This window comes from Scyliorhinus canicula, chromosome 4 (genome assembly GCF_902713615.1).
Source record: "Scyliorhinus canicula chromosome 4, sScyCan1.1, whole genome shotgun sequence".
In the NCBI taxonomy this organism is placed as follows: domain Eukaryota; kingdom Metazoa; phylum Chordata; class Chondrichthyes; order Carcharhiniformes; family Scyliorhinidae; genus Scyliorhinus; species Scyliorhinus canicula.
Genome location: NC_052149.1, coordinates 192,142,405 through 192,163,067, shown reverse-complemented (window position 1 = coordinate 192,163,067; position 20,663 = coordinate 192,142,405). Strand labels below are relative to the sequence as shown.

Here is a 20,663-nt window from a genome sequence, read left to right as displayed (position 1 = left end):
CGAGGCTCGCGTTGAATCACGGCCACAGTTTATTTAGTAAGGAAACTGTCCGAAGCAATGACATTAGAAATGTGCTCTGGGCGGGGGAAAAGAACGGTCGCGGGTGGAGGAGCTCCTGGAAGGGGAACAAAGTTGCGCCCCACTCCTCGCCGAGAACTCCCAGCCAAGCACGCAAATTCACCCATTGCCCCCCCCCCCGCAACAAGAGAGTGGGGACGAAGAAAAACCCGGACTCCAAAGCTCATTAGAGCGAGAAAACTGGGCGCTCAGGAGCGGAGTGAACCGGCGCCCCCCCCCCCCCCCCCCCCCCCCCTCCCCACCCCACACCCCACGCATGGCAGCAGAGCGCAGGGCAGGTTGAGCGTTGGCCCGGACCAAAGCGGGGACCGAGCCAGCAGGAACGACCCACAAACCCCTCCCCCCGGCAGGAGAGCGCAGGGTAAGACAAACAGCGGCCCGGGCTAAGGTAGGGACCAAAGCGGCACCGAGCCAGCAGTAGGACCTGAGCCAGCAGCAGGGACCGACCCCCCCCCCCCCCCCACCCCACCCCCACCATGGCGACCACCACGAGGCAGGAACAAAGAGGGACTCCCGGTGAAGCCTCTCTCTCTCTCTCGACTCTGAGTGAGTGAGGGAAAAGAAAAAAAAACTTCCCCTTTTGCAAAAACAAACCTTTGAAAAGAAAACTTTTAAAGAGAAAGAAATTTTTTCACCATTTTTTCACGGCAGCACGCCCCCAACAGGGTGGGGGGAGGGGGGAAGGCACCAGGCAGGGGCTGGGGGGGAACCACTTAACAGAGGTGGGAGAGCAAATGGGGATAGGAACAGGGGAAAGAGGGACAAAGGAGGAGTATACGAGAGAGGGGGGGAGAAGGGAGGGACCAGGGAGGGGGAGACACAGGGAGGGTGAGACCAGGGGTGGGGGGGACACAGGGATGGAGGGTCAAACAAGGCTAGAAAAGGAATAGCAATAGGGCTACAAAGTGCCACAACCAAGGGCTCGAAACAAGGAATTGCTGCAAGCACCCACCCAGTACGGTCTCTGGGTGAAGGGAGACCCCAGAGTGCAGGGGACTACCCACGTGGCGGACACACAGTGGGCGGCCATGTCAGATGCCCCCGGGACAAATGGAAACCGCGGAAGGCAGAGACCCGACCACATGGAGAGAGCAGTGACAGCGGCCATCCTGGACGGCCCCCTAACAAAGGGAAACCCTGGAGGGCAGGGGCACGTCCACCAGGTAAGTATGGCTAATCCCACAGGAGCGAGGGCGCAGAAGCCCCCCACCAGGATAGTCACCTGGAACGTAAGGGGACTCAACGGCCCAGTGAAGAGATCCAGAGTCCTCACCCACCTCAGAAATATGAGGGCCGACATAGTCTTCCTCCAAGAGACACACCCGAGAGAGCAGGACCAACTGCGGGTAAGAAAGGGCTGGGTGGGACAAACCTACCATTCCTGCTATGGGACAAGGGCCAGGGGGGTGGCAATACTGGTCAGCAAGAGGACGATGTTTAGGGTTACGGATCCAGGGAGATGGTACGTCATGGTCAGCGGGGCCCTGGATGGGGCACCGATGGTACTAGTTAATGTGTATGCACGCAACTGGGATGATACGGGCTTCATCAAGAAGACCATGGCAGACATAGCGACGCACTGGCTAATCATTGGGGGGGGGGGGGGGGGGGGGGGGGACTTCAACTGTGTACAGGATCCACTGACAGACAGATCAAACCCCAAAATGGGGAATACCTCAAGCATGGCAAGGGAACTCAGTCACTTTATGGAACAGATGGGAGCGGTGGACTCCTGGAGGTTCACCCACCCAGGGGAGAAGGAATTATCCTTATTATTTTTTATTTATTTTATATTTGTTAACCAGAACTTGGTTTTAACTTAGAGGGATGGCAGGGAAGGCAGTGCAATGTTCCTCCTGCAGGATTTTTGAGGTGAGGGATGCCGTTAGTGTCCCTGCTGATTTTACCTGCAGGAAGTGCAGCCATCTCCAGCTCCTCCAAGGCCGAGTTAGGGAACTGGAGCTGGAGTTGGATGAACTTCGGATCATTCGGGAGGCAGAGGGGGTCATAGATAGGAGCTTCAGGGAAGTAGTTACACCAAAGACTGGAGATAGATGGGTAACTGTAAGAGGGACTGGGAAGAAGCAGTCAGTGCACGGACCCCCTGCGGTCGTTCCCCTGAGTAACAAGTATACCGTTTTGGATATTTGTGGGGGGGGGGACTTACCAGGGGTAAGCCATGGGGTACGGGCCTCTAGCACGGAGTCTGTACCTGTTGCTCAGAAGGGAAGGGGGGAGAGGAGCAGAGCATTAGTAATTGGGGACTCAATAGTCAGGGGCACAGATAGGAGATTTTGTGGGAGCGAGAGAGACTCACGTTTGGTATGTTGCCTCCCAGGTGCAAGGGTACGTGATGTCTCGGATCGTGTTTTCCGGGTCCTTAAGGGGGAGGAGGAGCAGCCCCAAGTCGTAGTCCACATTGGCACTAACGACATAGGTAGGAAAGGGGACAAGGATGTCAGGCAGGCCTGTAGGGAGCTAGGATGGAAGCTCAGAGCGAGAACAAACAGAGTTGTTATATAGAACATAGAACATAGAACACTACAGCGCAGTACGGGCCCTTCGGCCCTCGATGTTGCGCCGACCTGTGAAACCATCTGAAGCCTATCTGACCTACACTATTCCATTTTCATCCATATGTCTATCCAGTGACCACTTAAATGCCCTTAAAGTTGGCGAGTCTACTACTATTGCAGGCAGGGCGTTCCACACCCCTACTACTCTCTGAGTAAAGAAACTGCCTCTGACATCTGTCCTATATCTACCACCCCTCAATTTAAAGCTATGTCCCCTCGTGTTGGTCATCACCATCCGAGGAAAAAGACTCTCACTGTCCATCCTATCTAACCCTCTGACTATCTTATATGTCTCTATTAAGTCACCTCTCAGCCTTCTCCTCTCTAACGAAAACAACCTCAATTCCCTGAGCCTTTCCTCGTAAGACCTTCCCTCCATACCAGGCAACATCCTAGTAAATCTCCTCTGAACCCTTTCCAAAGCTTCCACATCCTTCCTATAATGTGGTGACCAGAACTGCACGCAGTACTCCAGGTGTGGCCGCACCAGAGTTATGTACAGCTGCAGCATGACCTTGTGGTTCCGAAACTCAATCCCCCTGCTTATAAAGGCTAGCACACCATATGCCTTCTTAACAGCCCTATTAACCTGGGTGGCAACTTTCAGGGATTTATGTACCTGGATGCCGAGATCTCTCTGTTCATCTACACTACCAAGAATCTTGCCATTAGCCCAGTACTCTGCATTCCTGTTACTCCTTCCAAAGTGAACCACCTCACACTTTTCCGCATTAAACTCCATCTGCCACCTCTCAGCCCAGCTCTGCAGCTTATCTATGTCCCTCTGTATCCTATAACATCCTTCAGCACTATCCACAACTCCACCGACCTTCGTGTCATCTGCAAATTTACTAACCCATCCTTCTACACCCTCTTCCAGGTCATTTATAAAAATGACAAACAGCAGTGGCCCCAAAACAGATCCTTGCGGTACACCACTAGTAACTGAACTCCAGGATGAACATTTGCCATCAACCACCACCCTCTGTCTTCTTTCAGCTAGCCAATTACTGATCCAAACCGCTAAATCACCTTCAATTCCATACTTCCTTATTTTCTGCAATAGCCTACCGTGGGGAACCTTATCAAACGCCTTACTGAAATCCATATACACCACATCAACAGCTTTACCCTGATCCACCTGTTTGGTCACCTTCTCAAAAAACTCAATAAGGTTTGTGAGACATGACCTACCCTTCACAAAACCGTGTTGAGTATCGCTAATCAACTTGTTCTTTTCAAGATGATTATAAACCCTATCTCTTATAACCTTTTCCAACATTTTACCCACAACCGAAGTAAGGCTCACAGGTCTATAATTACCAGGGTTGTCTCTACTCCCCTTCTTGAACAAGGGGACAACATTTGCTATCCTCCAGTCTTCCGGCACTATTCCTGTCGACAAAGACGACATAAAGATCAAGGACAAAGGCTCTGCAATCTCCTCCCTGGCTTCCCAGAGAATCCTAGGATAAATCCCATCTGGCCCAGGGGACTTATCTATTTTGACATTTTCTAAAATTGCTAACACCTCCTCCTTTTGAACCTCAATTCCATCTAGCCTGGTCGACTGAACCTGAGTGTTCTCCTCGACAACATTGTCTTTCTCCAGTGTAAACACTGACGAAAAATATCCATTTAATGCTTCCCCTATCTCCTCTGATTCCACACACAACTTTCCACTACTATCCTTGATTGGCCCTAATCTTACTCGAGTCATTCTTTTGTTCCTGATATACCTATAGAAAGCCTTAGGGTTTTCCTTGATCCTATCCGCCAACGACTTTTCGTGTCCTCTCCTCGCTCTTCTTAACTCTCCCTTTAGGTCCTTCCTGGCTAACTTGTAACTCTCAAGTGCCCTAACTGAGCCTTCATGTCTCATCCTAACATAAGCCTTCTTCTTCCTCTTGACAAGTGCTTCAACTTCCTTAGTAAACCACGGCTCCCTTGCTCGACAACTTCCTCCCTGCCTGACAGGTACATACTTATCAAGGACACGCAGTAGCTGTTCCTTGAAAAAGCTCCACATTTTGATTGTACCCATCCCCTGCAGTTTCCTTCCCCATCCTATACCTCCTAAATCTTGCCGAATAGCATCATAATTGCCTTTCCCCCAGCTATAATTCTTGCCTTGCGGTATATACCTATCCCTGCCCATTGCTAAAGTAAACATAACCGAGTTGTGATCACTATCACCAAAGTGCTCACCTACATCTAAATCTAACACCTGGCCGGGTTCATTACCCAGTACCAAATCCAATGTGGCCTCGCCCCTTGTTGGCCTGTCTACATACTGTGTCAGAAAACCCTCCTGCACACACTGCACAAAAACTGACCCATCTATAGTACTCGAACTATAGTATTTCCAGTCAATATTTGGAAAGTTAAAGTCCCCCATAACAACTACCCTGTTACTCTCGCTCCTGTCAAGAATCATCTTTCCAATCCTTTCCTCTACATCTCTGGGACTATTCGGAGGTCTATAGACAACTCCCAACAGGGTGACCTCTCCTCTACTGTTCCTAACCTCGGCCCATACTGCCTCAGTAGACGAGTCCTCAAGCGTCCTTTCTACCGCCGTAATACTTTCCTTGATTAACAATGCCACACCCCCCCCTCTTTTACCATCTTCTCTGTTCTTACAGAAACATCTAAATCCTGGAACCTGCAACAACCATTCCTGTCCCTGCTCTACCCATGTCTCCGAAATCGCCACAACATCGAGATCCCAGGTACCAACCTATGCTGCAAGCTCACCCACCTTATTCCGGATGCTCCTGGCGTTGAAGTAGACACACTTCAAACCAGCATCCTGCTTGCCGGTGCCCTCTTTCAAACTTTTAACCCTATCCCTGACCTCACTACTCTCAACATCCTGTACACTGGGACTACAATTTAGGTTCCCATCCCCCTGCTGAATTAGTTTAAACTGGGTTATCTCTGGGTTGTTGCCCGTGCCACGTGATAGTGAGACGAGGAATAGGGAGAGAGAGCAATTAAACACGTGGCTACAGGGATGGTGCAGGCAGGAGGGATTCAGATTTCTGGATAACTGGGGCTCTTTCTGGGGAAGGTGGGACCTCTATACACAGGATGGTCTACATCTGAACCTGAGGGGCACCAATATCCTGGGGGGGAGATTTGTTAGTGCTCTTTTGGGGGGTTTAAACTAATTCAGCAGGGGCATGGGAACCTGGATTGTAGTTTTGGGGTACGGGAGATTGAGAGTATAGAGGTCAGGAGCACAGATTTGACTTCGCAGGAGGGTGCCAGTGTTCAGGTAGGTGGTTTGAAGTGTGTCTACTTCAATGCCAGGAGTATACGAAATAAGGTAGGGGAACTGGCAGCATGGGTTGGTACCTGGGACTTCGATGTTGTGGCCATTTCAGAGACATGGATAGAGCAGGGACAGGAATGGTTGTTGCAGGTTCCGGGGTTTAGGTGTTTTAGTAAGCTCAGAGAAGGGGGAAAAAGAGGGGGAGGTGTGGCGCTGCTAGTCAAGGACAGTATTACGGTGGCGGAAAGGATGCTAGATGGGGACTCTTCTTCCGAGGTAGTATGGGCTGAGGTTAGAAACAGGAAAGGAGAGGTCACCCTGTTGGGAGTTTTCTATAGGCCACCTAATAGTTCTAGGGATGTAGAGGAAAGGGTGGCGAAGATGATTCTAGAAAAGAGCGAAAGTAACAGGGTAGTTGTTATGGGAGACTTTAACTTTCCAAATATTGACTGGAAAAGATATAGTTTGAGTACATTAGATGGGTCGTTCTTTGTACAATATGTGCAGGAGGGTTTCCTGACACAATATGTTGACAGGCCAACAAGAGGCAAGGCCACATTGGATTTGGTTTTGGGTAATGAACCAGGCCAGGTATTAGATCTGGAGGTAGGTGAGCACTTTGGAGACAGTGACCACAATTCGGTAACCTTTACGTTAGTGATGGAAAGGGATAAGTATACCCCGCAGGGCAAGAGTTGCAGCTGGGGGAAGGGCAATTATGATGCCATTAGACATGACTTAGGATGTGTAGGTTGGAGAAGTAGGCTGCAAGGGTTGGGCACACTGGGTATGTGGAGCTTGTTCGAGGAACAGCTATTGCGTGTTCTTGGTACGTACCAGTCAGGCAGGGAGGAAGGGGTCGAGCGAGGGAACCGTGGTTTACCAAAGAAGTGGAATCTCTTGTTAAGAGGAAGAAGGAGGTCTATGTGAAGATGAGGCGTGAAGTTTCAGTTGGGGCGCTTGATAGTTACAAGGAAGCGAGGAAGGATCTAAAGAGAGAGCTGAGACAAGCAAAGAGGGGACATGAGGGGCGCGATTCTCCCAAACAGGGAGAAATCGTAAGGCTGGCGTCAAAAACGGGCGGGTTTGACGCCAGCCTCCCCCCCCCCCCACCCCGACCGGGAACCGATTCTGGTCCCCGGTCGGGGCTAGCATGCCGCGGCCGTGAACTCCGGCCTCGTAGGCTTAACGAATTTCGTTAAGCCCGCTTGCCAGAGTTTGCGACGGCTGACGCGTCACGTGACGTCAGCCGCGCATGCGCGGATTGGAAGACTCCAAACCGCGCATGCGCGAATGACATCATCACGCATTTGCGCAAAACCCGCGCATGCGCGGGCCGGGATGCCCCTCAGCCGCCCCGCGAATTGATACAGCGGGGCGGCGGAAGGACAAAGAGTGCGCGGGAATCGGACCCGCTGCCGGTGGGCACCGATCGCGGGCCCATGGCACCCTTGGCATGGCCGTGGTACTGCCGTGCCAATCGGTGCCATGGTTGGCAAGATCCGAACTTTACGGCCGTTTTTACGAACGGCCAGACCAGGTGTGTTTGCCGTTCATAAAAACGGCCGTAAAGGGCTTGGACTTCGGCCCATCGGCCAGCTGAGAATCGCTGCTCGCCGTAAAAAAACGGCGGCAGCGATTCGTGTCGGGAGTTGGGCGTGGGGGGGGGGGGAGAATAGCGGGAGGGCGTCAGACTAGCGTGGCCGTAAAAGATTACGACCCCCGCTATTCTCCGCACCGTCGTGAGTGCGGAGAATTGCGCCCGAGAAGTCTTTGGCAGGTAGGATCAAGGAAAACCCAAAAGCTTTCTATAGGTATGTCAGGAATAAAACAATGACTAGGGTAAGAGTAGGGCCAGTCAAGGACAGTGGTGGGAAGTTGTGTGTGGAGGCTGAGGAGATAAGCGAGATACTAAATGAATACTTTTCGTCAGTATTCACTCAGGAAAAAGATAATGTTGTGGAGGAGAATGCTGAGACCCAGGCTATTAGAATAGATGGCATTGAGGTGCGTAGGGAAGAAGTGTTGGCAATTCTGGACAAGGTGAAAATAGATAAGTCCCCGGGGCCTGATGGGATTTATCCTAGGATTCTCTGGGAAGCCAGGGAAGAGATTGCTGAGCCTTTGGCTTTGATTTTTATGTCATCATTGGCTACAGGAATAGTCCAGAGGACTGGAGGATAGCAAATGTGGTCCCTTTGTTCAAGAAGGGGAGTAGAGATAACCCCGGTAACTATAGGCCGGTGAGCCTCACGTCTGTTGTGGGTAAAGTCTTGGAGAGGATTATAAGAGATACGATTTATAATCATCTAGATAGGAATAATATGATTAAGGATAGACAGCATGGTTTTGTGAAGGGTAGGTCATGCCTCACAAACCTTATCGAGTTCTTTGAGAAGGTGACTGAACAGGTAGTCGAGGGTAGAGCAGTTGATGTGGTGTGTATGGATTTCAGTAAAGCGTTTGATAAGGTTCCCTATGGTCAGCTATCGCAGAAAATACGGAGGCTGGGGATTGAGGGTTATTTAGAGATGTGGATCAGAAATTGGCTAGTTGAAAGAAGACAGAGGGTGGTGGTTGATGGGAAATGTTCAGAATGGAGTTCAGTTACGAGTGGCGTACCACAAGGATCTGTTCTGGCCGTTGCTGTTTGTCATTTTTATAAATGACCTAGAGGAGGGCGCAGAAGGATGGGTTAGTAAATTTGCAGACGACACTAAAGTCGGTGGAGTTGTAGACAGTGCGGAAGGATGTTGCAGGTTACAGAGGGACATAGAGAAGCTGCAGAGCTGGGCTGAGAGGTGGCAAATGGAGTTTAATGTGGAGAAGTGTGAGGTGATTCACTTTGGAAAGAATAACAGGAATGCGGAATATTTGGCTAATGGTAAAATTCTTGGTAGTGTGGATGAGCAGAGGGATCTCGGTGTCCGTGTACATAGATACCTGAAAGTTGCCACCCAGGTTGATAGGGTTGTGAAGAAGGCCTATGGTGTGTTGGCCTTTATTGGTAGAGGGATTGAGTTCCGGAGCTATGAGGTCATGTTGCAGCTGTACAAAACTCTGGTACAGCCGCATTTGGAGTATTGCGTACAGTTCTGGTCGCCTCATTATAGGAAGGACGTGGAAGCTTTGGAACGGGTGCAGAGGAGATTTACCAGGATGTTGCCTGGTATGGAGGGAAAATCTTATGAGGAAAGGCTGATGGACTTGAGGGTGTTTTCGTTAGAGAGAAGAAGGTTAAGAGGTGACTTAATAGAGGCATACAAAATGATCAGAGGGTTAGATAGGGTGGACAGTGAGAGCCTTCTCCCGCGGATGGAGGTGGCTAGCACGAGGGGACATAGCCTTAAATTGAGGGGTAATAGATGTAGGACAGAGGTCAGAGGTAGGTTTTTTACGCAAAGAGTGGTGAGGCCGTGGAATGCCCTACCTGCAACAGTAGTGAACTCGCCAACATTGAGGGCATTTAAAAGTTTATTGGATGATAATGGCATAGTGCAGGTTAGATGGCCTTTAGTTTTTGACTTCCCATGTCGGTGCAACATCGTGGGCCGAAGGGCCAGTACTGCGCTGTATCGTTCTATGTTCTATGTTCCTCTCCCCAGTATACAACGTATACACCAGAATTGACTTCTTTGTGGTGGGGAAAACGGTGCTTCCGGAGATAGACAAAGTGGAATACTCCGCAATTGTGATATCAGACCATGCTTCACACTACATGGACGTGAGGCTGGAGACGGGTAGGGCCAATGCCCCACATGGAGGTTGGATGTTGCCCTACTAGCTGACAAGGCCTTCAACGAAAAGATATCGCAGGCCAAATGAGGGATACTAGCGGCGCATTACAAACAGAGACAGAAAAGATCAACAAAACCTTCAAGGCCTTCTACCATGGGCTGTACACCTCAGAGCCCCCCAATGGGGGAGTCCGGGATGAAACAGTTCCTTGATGGACTGGACATTCCAGTCATGGGGGAGGGCAGAAAACAGGGCCTGGAAGCACTACTAGCACTGGGAGAGATCATGGACAGTATTAGCTCCATGTAGGCGGGGAAGACGCCAGGAGCAGACGGGTTCCCAGCGGACTTCTACAAAACATTTGCGACAGCACTGGCCCCGCACCTGCGGGAGATGTTCACAGACTCGCTAGCTAGGGGCACACTGCCACCCACGTTAGCACAAGCCTCAATCTCGTTGATACCTAAGAAAGACAAAGACCCAACGGAATGTGGGTCATACAGACCCATCTCACTGCTGAACGCAGACGCCAAAATACTGGCACAATCCTAGCCAAAAGGCTAGAAGACAGTGCCCCAGAGGTGGTCGCAGAGGACCAGGCGGGCTATGTCAAAGGTAAACAGCTTACCTCGAACATCAGGCGCCTGCTGAACATGATAATGACCCCCTCTGGGGACAGAAAACCAGAGGTGATCGTCTCCATGGACACAGAAAAGGCCTTCGACAGAGTCGAATGGAAAAACCTCATAGAGGTACTGGAGCGGTTCGGGCTTGGAACAGGGTTCACCTCCAGGGTAAAGCTCCTATACAACACTTCCGTGGCAAGCATATGGACTAACAACACCAACTCCCGATACTTCCAGCTGCACAGGGGCATCAGACAAGGATGCCCACTGTCCCCGCTGCTGTTTGCTCTAGCGATCGAACCACTTGCAATCGCACTCAGAGCAGCAAAAAGCTGGAGGGGGATCCGAAGGGGCAGCAGAGAGCACAGAGTCTCACTCTATGCAGATGACGTGCTCCTCTACATTGCGGACCCACAAAGCAGCAAGGACGGAATCATCGCGCTCCTGAAAGAGTTTGGCGCCTTCTCAGGCTACATACTCAACATGAGCAAAAGCGAGATCTTCCCGGTACCCACAAGTAGGGGGGGCAGCACTAACGGGACTGCCGTTTAAACAAGCCCGACTCAAATTCCGCTACCTGGAGATCCAAATTGCCAACGACTGGAAAGGGATCCACAAATGGAACCTCGCCAATCTGATGGAGGAAGTAAAAAAGGACCTGCAAAGATGGAACACACTCCCACTCTCCCTCGCGGGAAGAGTCCAGACGATCAAAATAAACATACTGCCCAGGTACCTCTTTCTACTTAGTTCCATTCTGATCTACGTCTCCAAGGCCTTTTTCAAAGCACTGGACAACTAATCATGGCGTTCGTAGGGGGGGGGGGGGGGGGGGGGGGTAGAATGCTAGGATCCCAAAGAAGGTCCTGCAAAAAACAAAATCCGGGGGGGGGCTAGCCCTCCCAAACCTACAATTCTACCACTGGGTGGTGACAGCCGAGCAAATAAGGGGATGGATCAAGGAGCCAGAAGCCGAGTGGGTGCGCACGGAAGAGGCCTCCTGCATGAGGACCTCCCTCCGGGCCCTCGCCACGGCGGCACTCCCATCCCCACCCAAAAAACACTCCAGCAGCCCAGTGGTGATAGCCACCCTCCAATCCTGGAACCAACCACGGCAGCAATTGGGCCTGACCAAAATGTCGGACAAAGCTCCCATCTGCAAAAACCATAGGGTCACACCAGCACTGACTGACGCCACCTTCAGGAGGGACACTGACAGTCAGGGACCTATACACGGACGGCAGGATCGCAACACTGGACGAACTGACAGAGAAATTCCAGCTAGCCAGGGGGAACGAGCCAAGGTATCTGCAACTCAAAAACTTTCTACGAAAGGAGACAAGGACGTACCCAGAACCGCCACGGCAGACATTACTGGAAGAGTTACTGGACGCAAGCATCCTAGATAAAGGGAACTGTAGCGACATGTATGACCGACTGGTAGAAAGGGCCGACACCGTACAGGCGCAACAAGAAAGAAATGGGAAGAGGACCTGGGGATTGAAATAGGGTGGGGACTCTGGAGCATAGGGTCAACACCACCTCCACGTGCGCAATGCTCAGCCTGATGCAGCTAAAAGTGGTACATAGAGCCCACTGAGCAAGAACCTGTATGAGTAGGTTCTTCCCGGAAGTGGAGGATAGATGTGAACCGTGCCAAGGAGGCCCAGCCCGGGGGAACAGCTTAACCTAAGAGGAAAGAAAGGTGAAATACAGCAGGTGTTTGGGGGGTGGGGGGGGGGGGGGGGGGGGGGGGGGGGCGGAGAGAGAGAGAGAGAGACAGGGAACAATAGAGGAAAACCAGGGAGATGGGGTGGGGGGGGGGGGGGGGCAGGGAAATGACAGCGGAAGGAGAGGAGAACCAGGGAGGTGGGGGGGGGGGGGGGGGGAATGACAGCCGGAAGGAGGGCACGGAATACGATAACAAATTTGGCATCTCCAGGAACAGAGAATAAGGAGAATACAGGCGAAAGACGGGAGAAACGGCTGAAGCGGAGGTGAGCGCGTGACAACAACGGCAGCGAGATCCGTCCGGGAGAAGCAAGTGACACCATCGACACCAGACCCATTCGAGTATTGCCCACTGTAATTGTTTCTCCGGCACCCAAATGTAATTTACCTCCCCAGTCTCTACCCCCCCCCCCCTCCCCCCCCACAAATAGTCGCCTACTTATGTGTTGTAAAGTATTTTGCCAGTTGTGCAGAGTTGCTGCTGTTGAGCTGGTGCACAATACCCTACCAGTTACTCTATTTTATTTTTTATTGGTACTTTTTTTTGGTATGTTTGGGTGTGCCCTTGTCTTCTAGATATATATATTTCTTATTCTGTGTATATAACGGTAAATATACTTTGCTCAAAAACCCAATAAAAACATTTATATAAAAAAAGAAATGTGCTATGACATCAGGTGCTTCATTTGTAAATTGCTGCTTGAGGGAAAATGTCATGAAGATCGAACCAGTGGTTAAGTAACTCATGTTGCAACTTTTCTTCCTAAAGCACGAGGGGTGATACTGGCACCAGAATTTATTTACAAGCTCCAAAATTCCAAAGCTGTCGAAGGGGGACAAGTTAAGTTGGAATGCCAGGTGACTGGAGAGCCACAGCCAATAATCTTCTGGAGAAAAGATCATGAAATGATAAAGCACAATACAGACAGAATCAGGTAAGTGGCATAATCCACTCAGAGACTCAAGGCTGGATTTTCCCCTTTATGGCAGGAATCATGAGTCGGGCCATTTCCCGACATCACAATCCTGACTCCGGTCTGGCCGTGCACACCCACGTTTTCTCATAGTGGGATGGCGAGGGTAGTCAAGACAACTGCCTCCTGAAGCAGACCCAAGATGAAAACTGAGGTGGGCAGATGCTGAAGCAGGCAAGTTAAAAGGCCTGCCTCCATTTGCTGGGATATCAGCCCAGTTCAGAAGAAGAGTGGGAAGCCCCCTAACCTTCACTTCTCTCATCGCCACCCACCTGTCATGTTTCCCCATGCCTCTCATATACATATCTTCTCACCCATAGTCCCTTCATATCCTTAACGTTTATACCCTAAGTTGCCCTGGGTTGTGGGTATCAATCAAGCAGGGGTGGGGGTTGGGGGGAACCAGCAGGTGGTAGGATGCTCGGCGCCGGGGGCAGAGGCTGCCAGGCTAGCTGGGAGGGCTAGTTCACAGAAGCAAAGTGGGGGATGAGCTGAAGATTAACGTTGACGGGGGGGGGGGGGGGGGGGAAGGGGGTGCTGCTGACGAGGAGGGGACTTTTAGAAGGTTGGAGGGGGAGAGTAGATGACGGTAGCTGCCGAGGGTCGGGCCAAGTGAGGTGCGGGCCACGGGCCAAGGGCTGGCCTAGGAAAGGTCATGGCTGATCGACAGGGGAGTGGGGTAGGGGTAGGGTCTCTCTCTCCCCCCCCCAACCAGGCTGGTTACGTGGAATGTTCGTGGACTGAATGAGCCGGCCAAAAGTGCTCGTGTGTTTGCGCACGTGAGACAGCTGAAGGCGGATGTGGCCATGTTGCAAGCGGACGTGGCCATGTTGCAAGCGGACGTGGCCATGTTGCAAGCGGACGTGGCCATGTTGCGAGCGGACGTGGCCATGTTGCAAGAGACGCACTTGAAGCTGGGAGACCAAGTTCGACTGAAGAAGGGATCGTCCGACAGGTGTTCCATTCAGGATTAGACTTTAAAACAAGGGGGGATGGCAATCCCGGTTAATAAAAAGGTGTCATTCGAGGCGGGGAAGATAGAGGCAGACCCAGGGGGGTAGATGTATTATGGTAAGCGGGAAGCTGGAGGGAATGGCTGTGGTGTCGGTCAATATGTACAGCCCAAACTGGGATGATCTCGCGTTTGTCAGGAGGGTGCTGGGGAAGATTCCAGACCTGGCTGATTATGGGGGCGATTTTAATACGGTTCTGGACCCGAGGCTAGACCGGTCGAGTTCCAGGTTGGGAAAAGTATCAGCAATTGCGAAAGAACTGCTGGGTTTTATGGAAGCCATGATGTGGAGATGCCGGCGTTGGACTGGGGTGAGCACAGTAAGAAGTCTTACAACACCAGGTTAAAGCCCAACAGGTTTGTTTCAAACACGAGCTTTCGGAGCACGGCTCCTTCTTCAGGTGAATGGAGCGCATGGAGGGGGGTGGATCCGTGGAGATTTGGGAGGCCAAGGAGCAAGGTGTATTCATATTACTCCCATATGCACAAGGTATATTCCAGAATAGACTTTTTTGTACTTGACAAAACGCTGTTAGCGGAGGTGGTGGACACGGAGTATTCAGCAATCGTGGTGTCGCATGTCGGGTAAGCACAGGAAAGACCCAGCATCCACAGTGGAGGTTAGATGTAGGGCTGTTAGTGGAGGATGAGGTTTGTGAGCCGGTGAGGGAGGCCATTCGGGGGAACATAAAGAGCAATGACACGGGAGAGACCGCGGCAGGGGTGGTTTGGGAAGCATTGAAGGCGGTTATCAGAGGGGAATTTATTTTGATTCGGGCCCACAGGGAGAAGACTGAACGGGCGGAGTTGGACAGGCTGGTCAGGTGAAATCTTACAGGTGGACAGGAGATACGCGGAGTCTCCGGATGAGGAGCTCCTGAAGGAGTGTCAAATAGAATTTGAGCTTCTGTCCACAGGTAAGGCAGAAGGGCAGTTGAGGAGGGTAAAAGGGGAAAAAAAGCGAGTATGGGGAGAAAGCCAGAAGGATGTTAGCACATCAACTGAGGAAACAGGAGGCGGTGAGAGATATTGGGAAAGTAAAGGATATGAGTGGGATGGTAGTGGTGAACCCGGGGGCGATAAATGATGTGTTTCGCAAATTCTATAGTCGACTCTATGAATTGGAACTCCCAGCCAGGGAGGAGGGTATGAAGCAATTTTTGGAGTGGCTAGAGTTCCCGAAGGTAGATGAGGAGCTGGTAGAATGTCTGGGGGGCCCTACTGGGCTCGGGGAGGTGATAGACGGGTTGGGGACGATGCAATCGGGTAAGGCCTCGGGACCCGATGGATACCCAGTGGAGTTTTATAAAAGGTTTTCCAGGGCAACTTAGCAAATTGAATCCAAAATTGGTTGAGTGGCAGGAGGTCGAAAGTGATGATTGAAGGTTGTTTTTGTTATTGGAAACTTCTGTCCAGTGGTGTACCGCAGGGATTGGGGCTGGGTTCCTTGCTGTTTGTAACGAACATTAATGATCTAGACATGAATGTGGGAGGTATGATCAGTGGGTTTGCAGATGGCAAGAAAATTGGTAGTGTGTTGAATATTGAGGAAGAAAGCCTTGGATTACAGGACGATATAGATGGGCTGGTCAAAGGAGCAGAACAGTGGCAAATGGCATTTAACCTTGAAAAGTGTGAGGTGATGCATTTTGGGAGGACTAACAAGGCAAGCAAATGCACAATAAACTAGGAAGTACAGAGGATCAGAGGGACATTCGGCACATGTCCATAGGCCCCTGAAGGCAGCAAGACAGATAGATAAAGTGGTTAAGAAGGCATATACAGGGCAGCACGGTGGCCTAGTGGTTAGCACAACCGCCTCACAGCGCTGAGGTCCCAGGTTCGATCCCGGCTCTGGGTCACTGTCCGTGTGGAGTTTGCACATTCTCCCCGTGTCTGCGTGGGTTTCGCCCCCACAACCCAAAAATGTGCTGAGTAGGTGGATTGGCCACGCTAAATTGCCCCTTAATTGGAAAAAATAATTGGGTAATCTAAATTTAAAAAAAAAATAAGAAGGCATATATGATCCTTGCTTGTATTAACCAAGGCACAGAACATGAGCAGGGAGGTTATGATGGAGTTGTATAAAATGCTCATTAGGCCACAGCTAGAGTGCTGTGTGAAATTTCAGTCACCACTTTCCAGGAAAGGTGTGATTACACTGGCGAAGGTGCATAGGAGATTCACCAGGATGTTGCCTGGGCTGGAGAAGCTGTTTAGGCTGGGGTTGTTCTCCTGAGAGTAGAGATGACTGAGGGGAGACCTGATTAAGGCGTACAAAATTATGAGGGACATAGATAAGGTAGATAGGAAGAATCTGTTCCCCTTAGTAGAGGCGTCAAAACCAAGGGATACAGATTTAAGGCAAGCAACAGGAGATTTAGAGGGGATTTAAGGAAAAGCTTTTTCACCCAGTGGGTAGTGAGATTCTGGAACTCACTGCCTAAAAGGATGATAAAGGAGGGAACCCTCACAACATTTAAGAAGCATTTAGATGAGCATTTGAAATGCCATAGAATACAAGGCTACAGACCAAGTGCTAGAAAATGGAATTATAATAGATCGGTGCTTGATGGTCAGCATGGATATAATGGACCAAAGGATCTTTTTCTGTGCTGTAAAACTCTATGACTCTACGATTATAGGCCCAACCTGCTCAATTTTTCTTCATATAACAACCCTTCCATCCCAGGAATCAACATAGTGAACCTTCTCTGAATGACCTCCAAAGTATATTTATCCTGAAATAAGAGCACCAAAACTGTATGCAGTACTCTATGCGTGGTCTCATCAAGCCCTGTACAATTGCAGCAAGACTTCTTCAATACACCATTCCTCTTGTAATGAAATCTAACATTTTATTTACTTCCTGTACCCATATGATAATCTTTTGTGGTATTCATGAATGAGGACATCCAGATCCCTCTGTACCACAGCTCTTTGCTGCCTCAGCCTATTGAAATAATATTCTGCTTCGCTATTCTTCCTTCCAAAGTGGAGAACCTCATATTTTCCCACATTATTCCCAGCCCCATTCCCAGTGCCCCTCAACTTTCATCAGTGTGACATATGGGTGTGGACATATGTACTGGTTATGAACCTTGTACTTCCAACCTGTCCAATATCCGTGAGGTTTGACCAGCTTTTCAAGTACTGCTGGTTCAGTGACCCATAGTCTGGATGAGGGATCCTTTTAAAAGGTAAGTTCAAATGATCTCACCCCTGTGCTAACATATGCCCCTATACATATCCCCAATGGATCTTGATACCCTCCATGCCAACCTCTGTTCATCCACCCCCTCAATGGCCCCTTGTATTCTCCATGCTAACCTTTAACACTTTGGAGCCTATTCACCCAGTATACACTCTGTTCAGAACCAATGAACCCTTGTAGTAATAATGGCAACTGTGAAAAAGGTTTTTATAAAGTCAATTATTCATAACTTTCATTTCTGTTTCAATAAACATTGTACAAATGACAAAACTGACCTAGGAGAAAGAGCTCTCAATCAATACATGTTTTTCCTTGTTTCAAAAGACTAATGGCTGTCTGGGCTCTCAGTTAAGCCTCAGCATTGCATAATGTTTATTTACACAAGATAACGAGTGCTTGAAATTTCTGCTTTTGATAATTTAAATGTCTGGATGATTGACACTTCTATAGGGCTGTAGCAAAAGCATTTACTTGAAAAAATTTATGAATGAATGACTGTTTTGAAGCCTTTCCACACGGCATTATAAGATTCATTATTTCTGCACAGAATGTATACAGGTTGAATGGGCATGGATGCCATAGATTAGCATGGACATTATGAGGGGGTGAGCTTTGTGTTGGCATGGATAGGACATGTGGACATAGCTAGAGAGCAATGTGTTGGCATGGATAGGACATGTAGAGTCTGCAAGAAGGTATGGGGTAGTGAGGGCTAGAGTGCCGAGTATTAAATAAAACAATGGGGATAAATTCCCAGAGCACCAAGGCAGGCCCATCTTGGCATTCCTCTGCTTCTATGATTGTCTCTAAACTGTTTTCAGAGGTGGGGAGGAGTTGAGGGGGGTTGGGAGCTAAGTCCAGTTAGCACCCACGCCCAGGAACAAATATCCCACCTTTTCAAGCACTTTCTCCTGGGGCGGGTGCACTGAGCAGGAAATTTCCTGACTCCCGCTGTCCAGCTCTAGAATGAAAATCCATCCCATTTTCCCAGTGCCCAGAATTCACAAACAAAAGTCACCTGACTTTCTGGAATCCATTTTGAGAGGGCACGAGGGTCTATTTTTCGATTTTAAAAAAAAGTACAATTCACTGTGCAATAATTTTAACGGGCATGATATGCCCGTTACAATAGGTTGTAAATAGTTACGGCACCAGCACTGGTCCATGTGCCATTCTACTACTTACAGTTTGACAACCTGAAAATGACTTGCTTAACCCAACTGTATGTTTCCAAATAGTTAGTCAATCTTCCACCCGTGCTAATATATTAGCCCCAACCCCCTGACGTTTTATATGGCATCTCACTGAATCCATTTTAGAACTCCAAATACAATGAATCTACTGGTTCTTCCATATCCACCCTGATTGTTATATGTTCAAAGTATTCCTATAACTTTATCTTATGAAAGGGAAAGCGTGAGGTTTGGCAGCCTAATTGACTTCATTATAGTTGGACAGTGGCAAATCTCCAGGACGTAGTAAATTTTCCATCCATAGTTTTAAAGTGTGCAGGTGAGAACATTGCAAATGCACCAACTATAACCTTCTAAAGTTCTCAGGTACATAGAGTTAGGTCACAGATCCATCATAATCAAGGGGCTTCTCCTCTTCCTGTGTTCCCGGGTCATGCAGAACTAATGGGTGCCATGGAGACTGGGGCCTCAATCTTAACAAAAATAGTTTATCTTTATATGTGTATTTCCTTCTACCAGACAGCACCTTAGTGAAGCTATGCTATACCCATTGTATTAATTCAACATCCTTCCCAAAGTGGGGAGCTCAAACACACACTGCACTCCAAATCTAAGATTCATCATAAAAACATGTTGATTTTTATATTCTACATATCATCCAACAAAACCCAACATTGCATTTTTTATTATAGAGGTGCTGCTTTTAATATTCCTGAACATGAGCCTGAACCTTTTTTCCATCTCACTCAACTTTTTATATTCACAGTGTAATTAATGGTCTTTTTTTAACCTCCCGTTTACAAACATTGAAATTCATCTGTCACTGTTTTTGCATTTCCTATTCCTTTCCTACTAGTTTTTAATCAATTTACTGTCCTGTCCCTAATTTTATGCCTTTAAATCATAATTTAAAGTTTTGCTGATTTTCTTTGGTTTCTGCCAATCTACTAAAATTATGGCAGAGGTTTAGAAGAACCACTGCAGAAATCCTACACCAAGTTCTTTGATAATAGGTTTGCAACTGCATGGAGGCCACAAGGGTGGTTGCTGTGGAAGTTTAGTGTGTCGAAGTTTAATCTGGCACAGTAGGAATCCCTTGTCTTAGATTGAAGTTAACGCGTATCAGTCAAGCAGATAGTTGACACTAGGAGGGTAGAGCTTCCCTGTGCTTGAAGTTCCCATTCCAGAAATAAGTCAGGAGCTAGTTCACCTGTGGAGGATGCAAAATGCAATGAAGAGAGGCATACTGGTTTCCATATGAGCCCAATTGGTGGGGTTCAAGTCAAGGAAGCTGCCTGGACCATGAAAAAATGGGGCTTGGCTTAATTAATCATTCAAGATGGGCGCCCTTGCTCAAAGTATATTTAAGACAGACGCAAATATGGTGGGCTGCCGCTGTGGACAGGCAGATGTGAGAGATGAAACACAATAACGCTTGCTCTGTTCACCAGTAAGGTGGCTTCTCACAGACTCCATAAACTCAGTACCAGAGGACATCAACTCATGCAACGTAGGACTGCAAATATCAGGATTGCAGTGACAGGAAGTTTGACCTCGTTGTGCCTAAAATGGAAATGTTTTGCATTTTCCAGCTAAAAACCTTCCTCACTTCAAATGGAAACATATATATCTTTGATGTTTTACTGTCGGGGAATTCAATTAAAATGATTGCATATGCTTTTAGCAGGAACTTATGTTGAGGTTTTAATTTTTGTATTGGCAGCCTATACCGTAGCAGCAATGGTAAAGTTGGCCTTGAGATTTTTCCAGTTGATAAAAGTGATGCTGGATGGTATACTGTGTCTGCCCAAAATGAAGCTGGGTCAACAATCTGCACTGCAAGATTGGATATCGCTGGTGAGTTGCCTTCAAAAACACCTTGGAAATTACTAAGAATTTAGACAAATCTGCACAAACCCTTTCTGGCTGTGCTCAAACTCAGTTTTCTGCAAATTGCTTCCGAAAGATTATTTGTCAAAATTGGCTTGCTGCCATCCATGTTCAGGGCAAATCAATTTAGTAAAGGAGGCATCAACCAGGAATTAGGCCCTTAATTTGCAAGTACACATACAAACAAGTCCATGAGACCCTGATACTTGCAATTGAGAGGAGAGCATTGAGGGGTAGGGAAGATGCAGCAAAGAAGATGGTGCTTATATTTGCTCTCCAAGATGTTCTCAAGGGTAGTGGCAGTTCCAGAAGACAAGGGTGAGGCCCGTTATTGCTGGAGGCTGCCCAGCGAAA

At 48.9% G+C, this 20,663-nt stretch overlaps 1 protein-coding gene across 7 annotated transcripts in view; it reads left to right on the top strand.

The window, feature by feature from the left end:
- The window catches only part of myot (myotilin), a 175,882-nt gene that overhangs the window by 153,284 nt on the left and 1,935 nt on the right, over positions 1-20,663 (top strand). For all 7 annotated transcript variants that reach the window (XM_038795777.1, XM_038795773.1, XM_038795776.1 and 4 more), the window contains 2 exons: positions 12,796-12,961; positions 20,143-20,276. In XM_038795777.1, the coding sequence (XP_038651705.1) occupies positions 12,796-12,961; positions 20,143-20,276 (300 nt within the window). The remainder of the gene's footprint in view (positions 1-12,795; positions 12,962-20,142; positions 20,277-20,663) is intronic.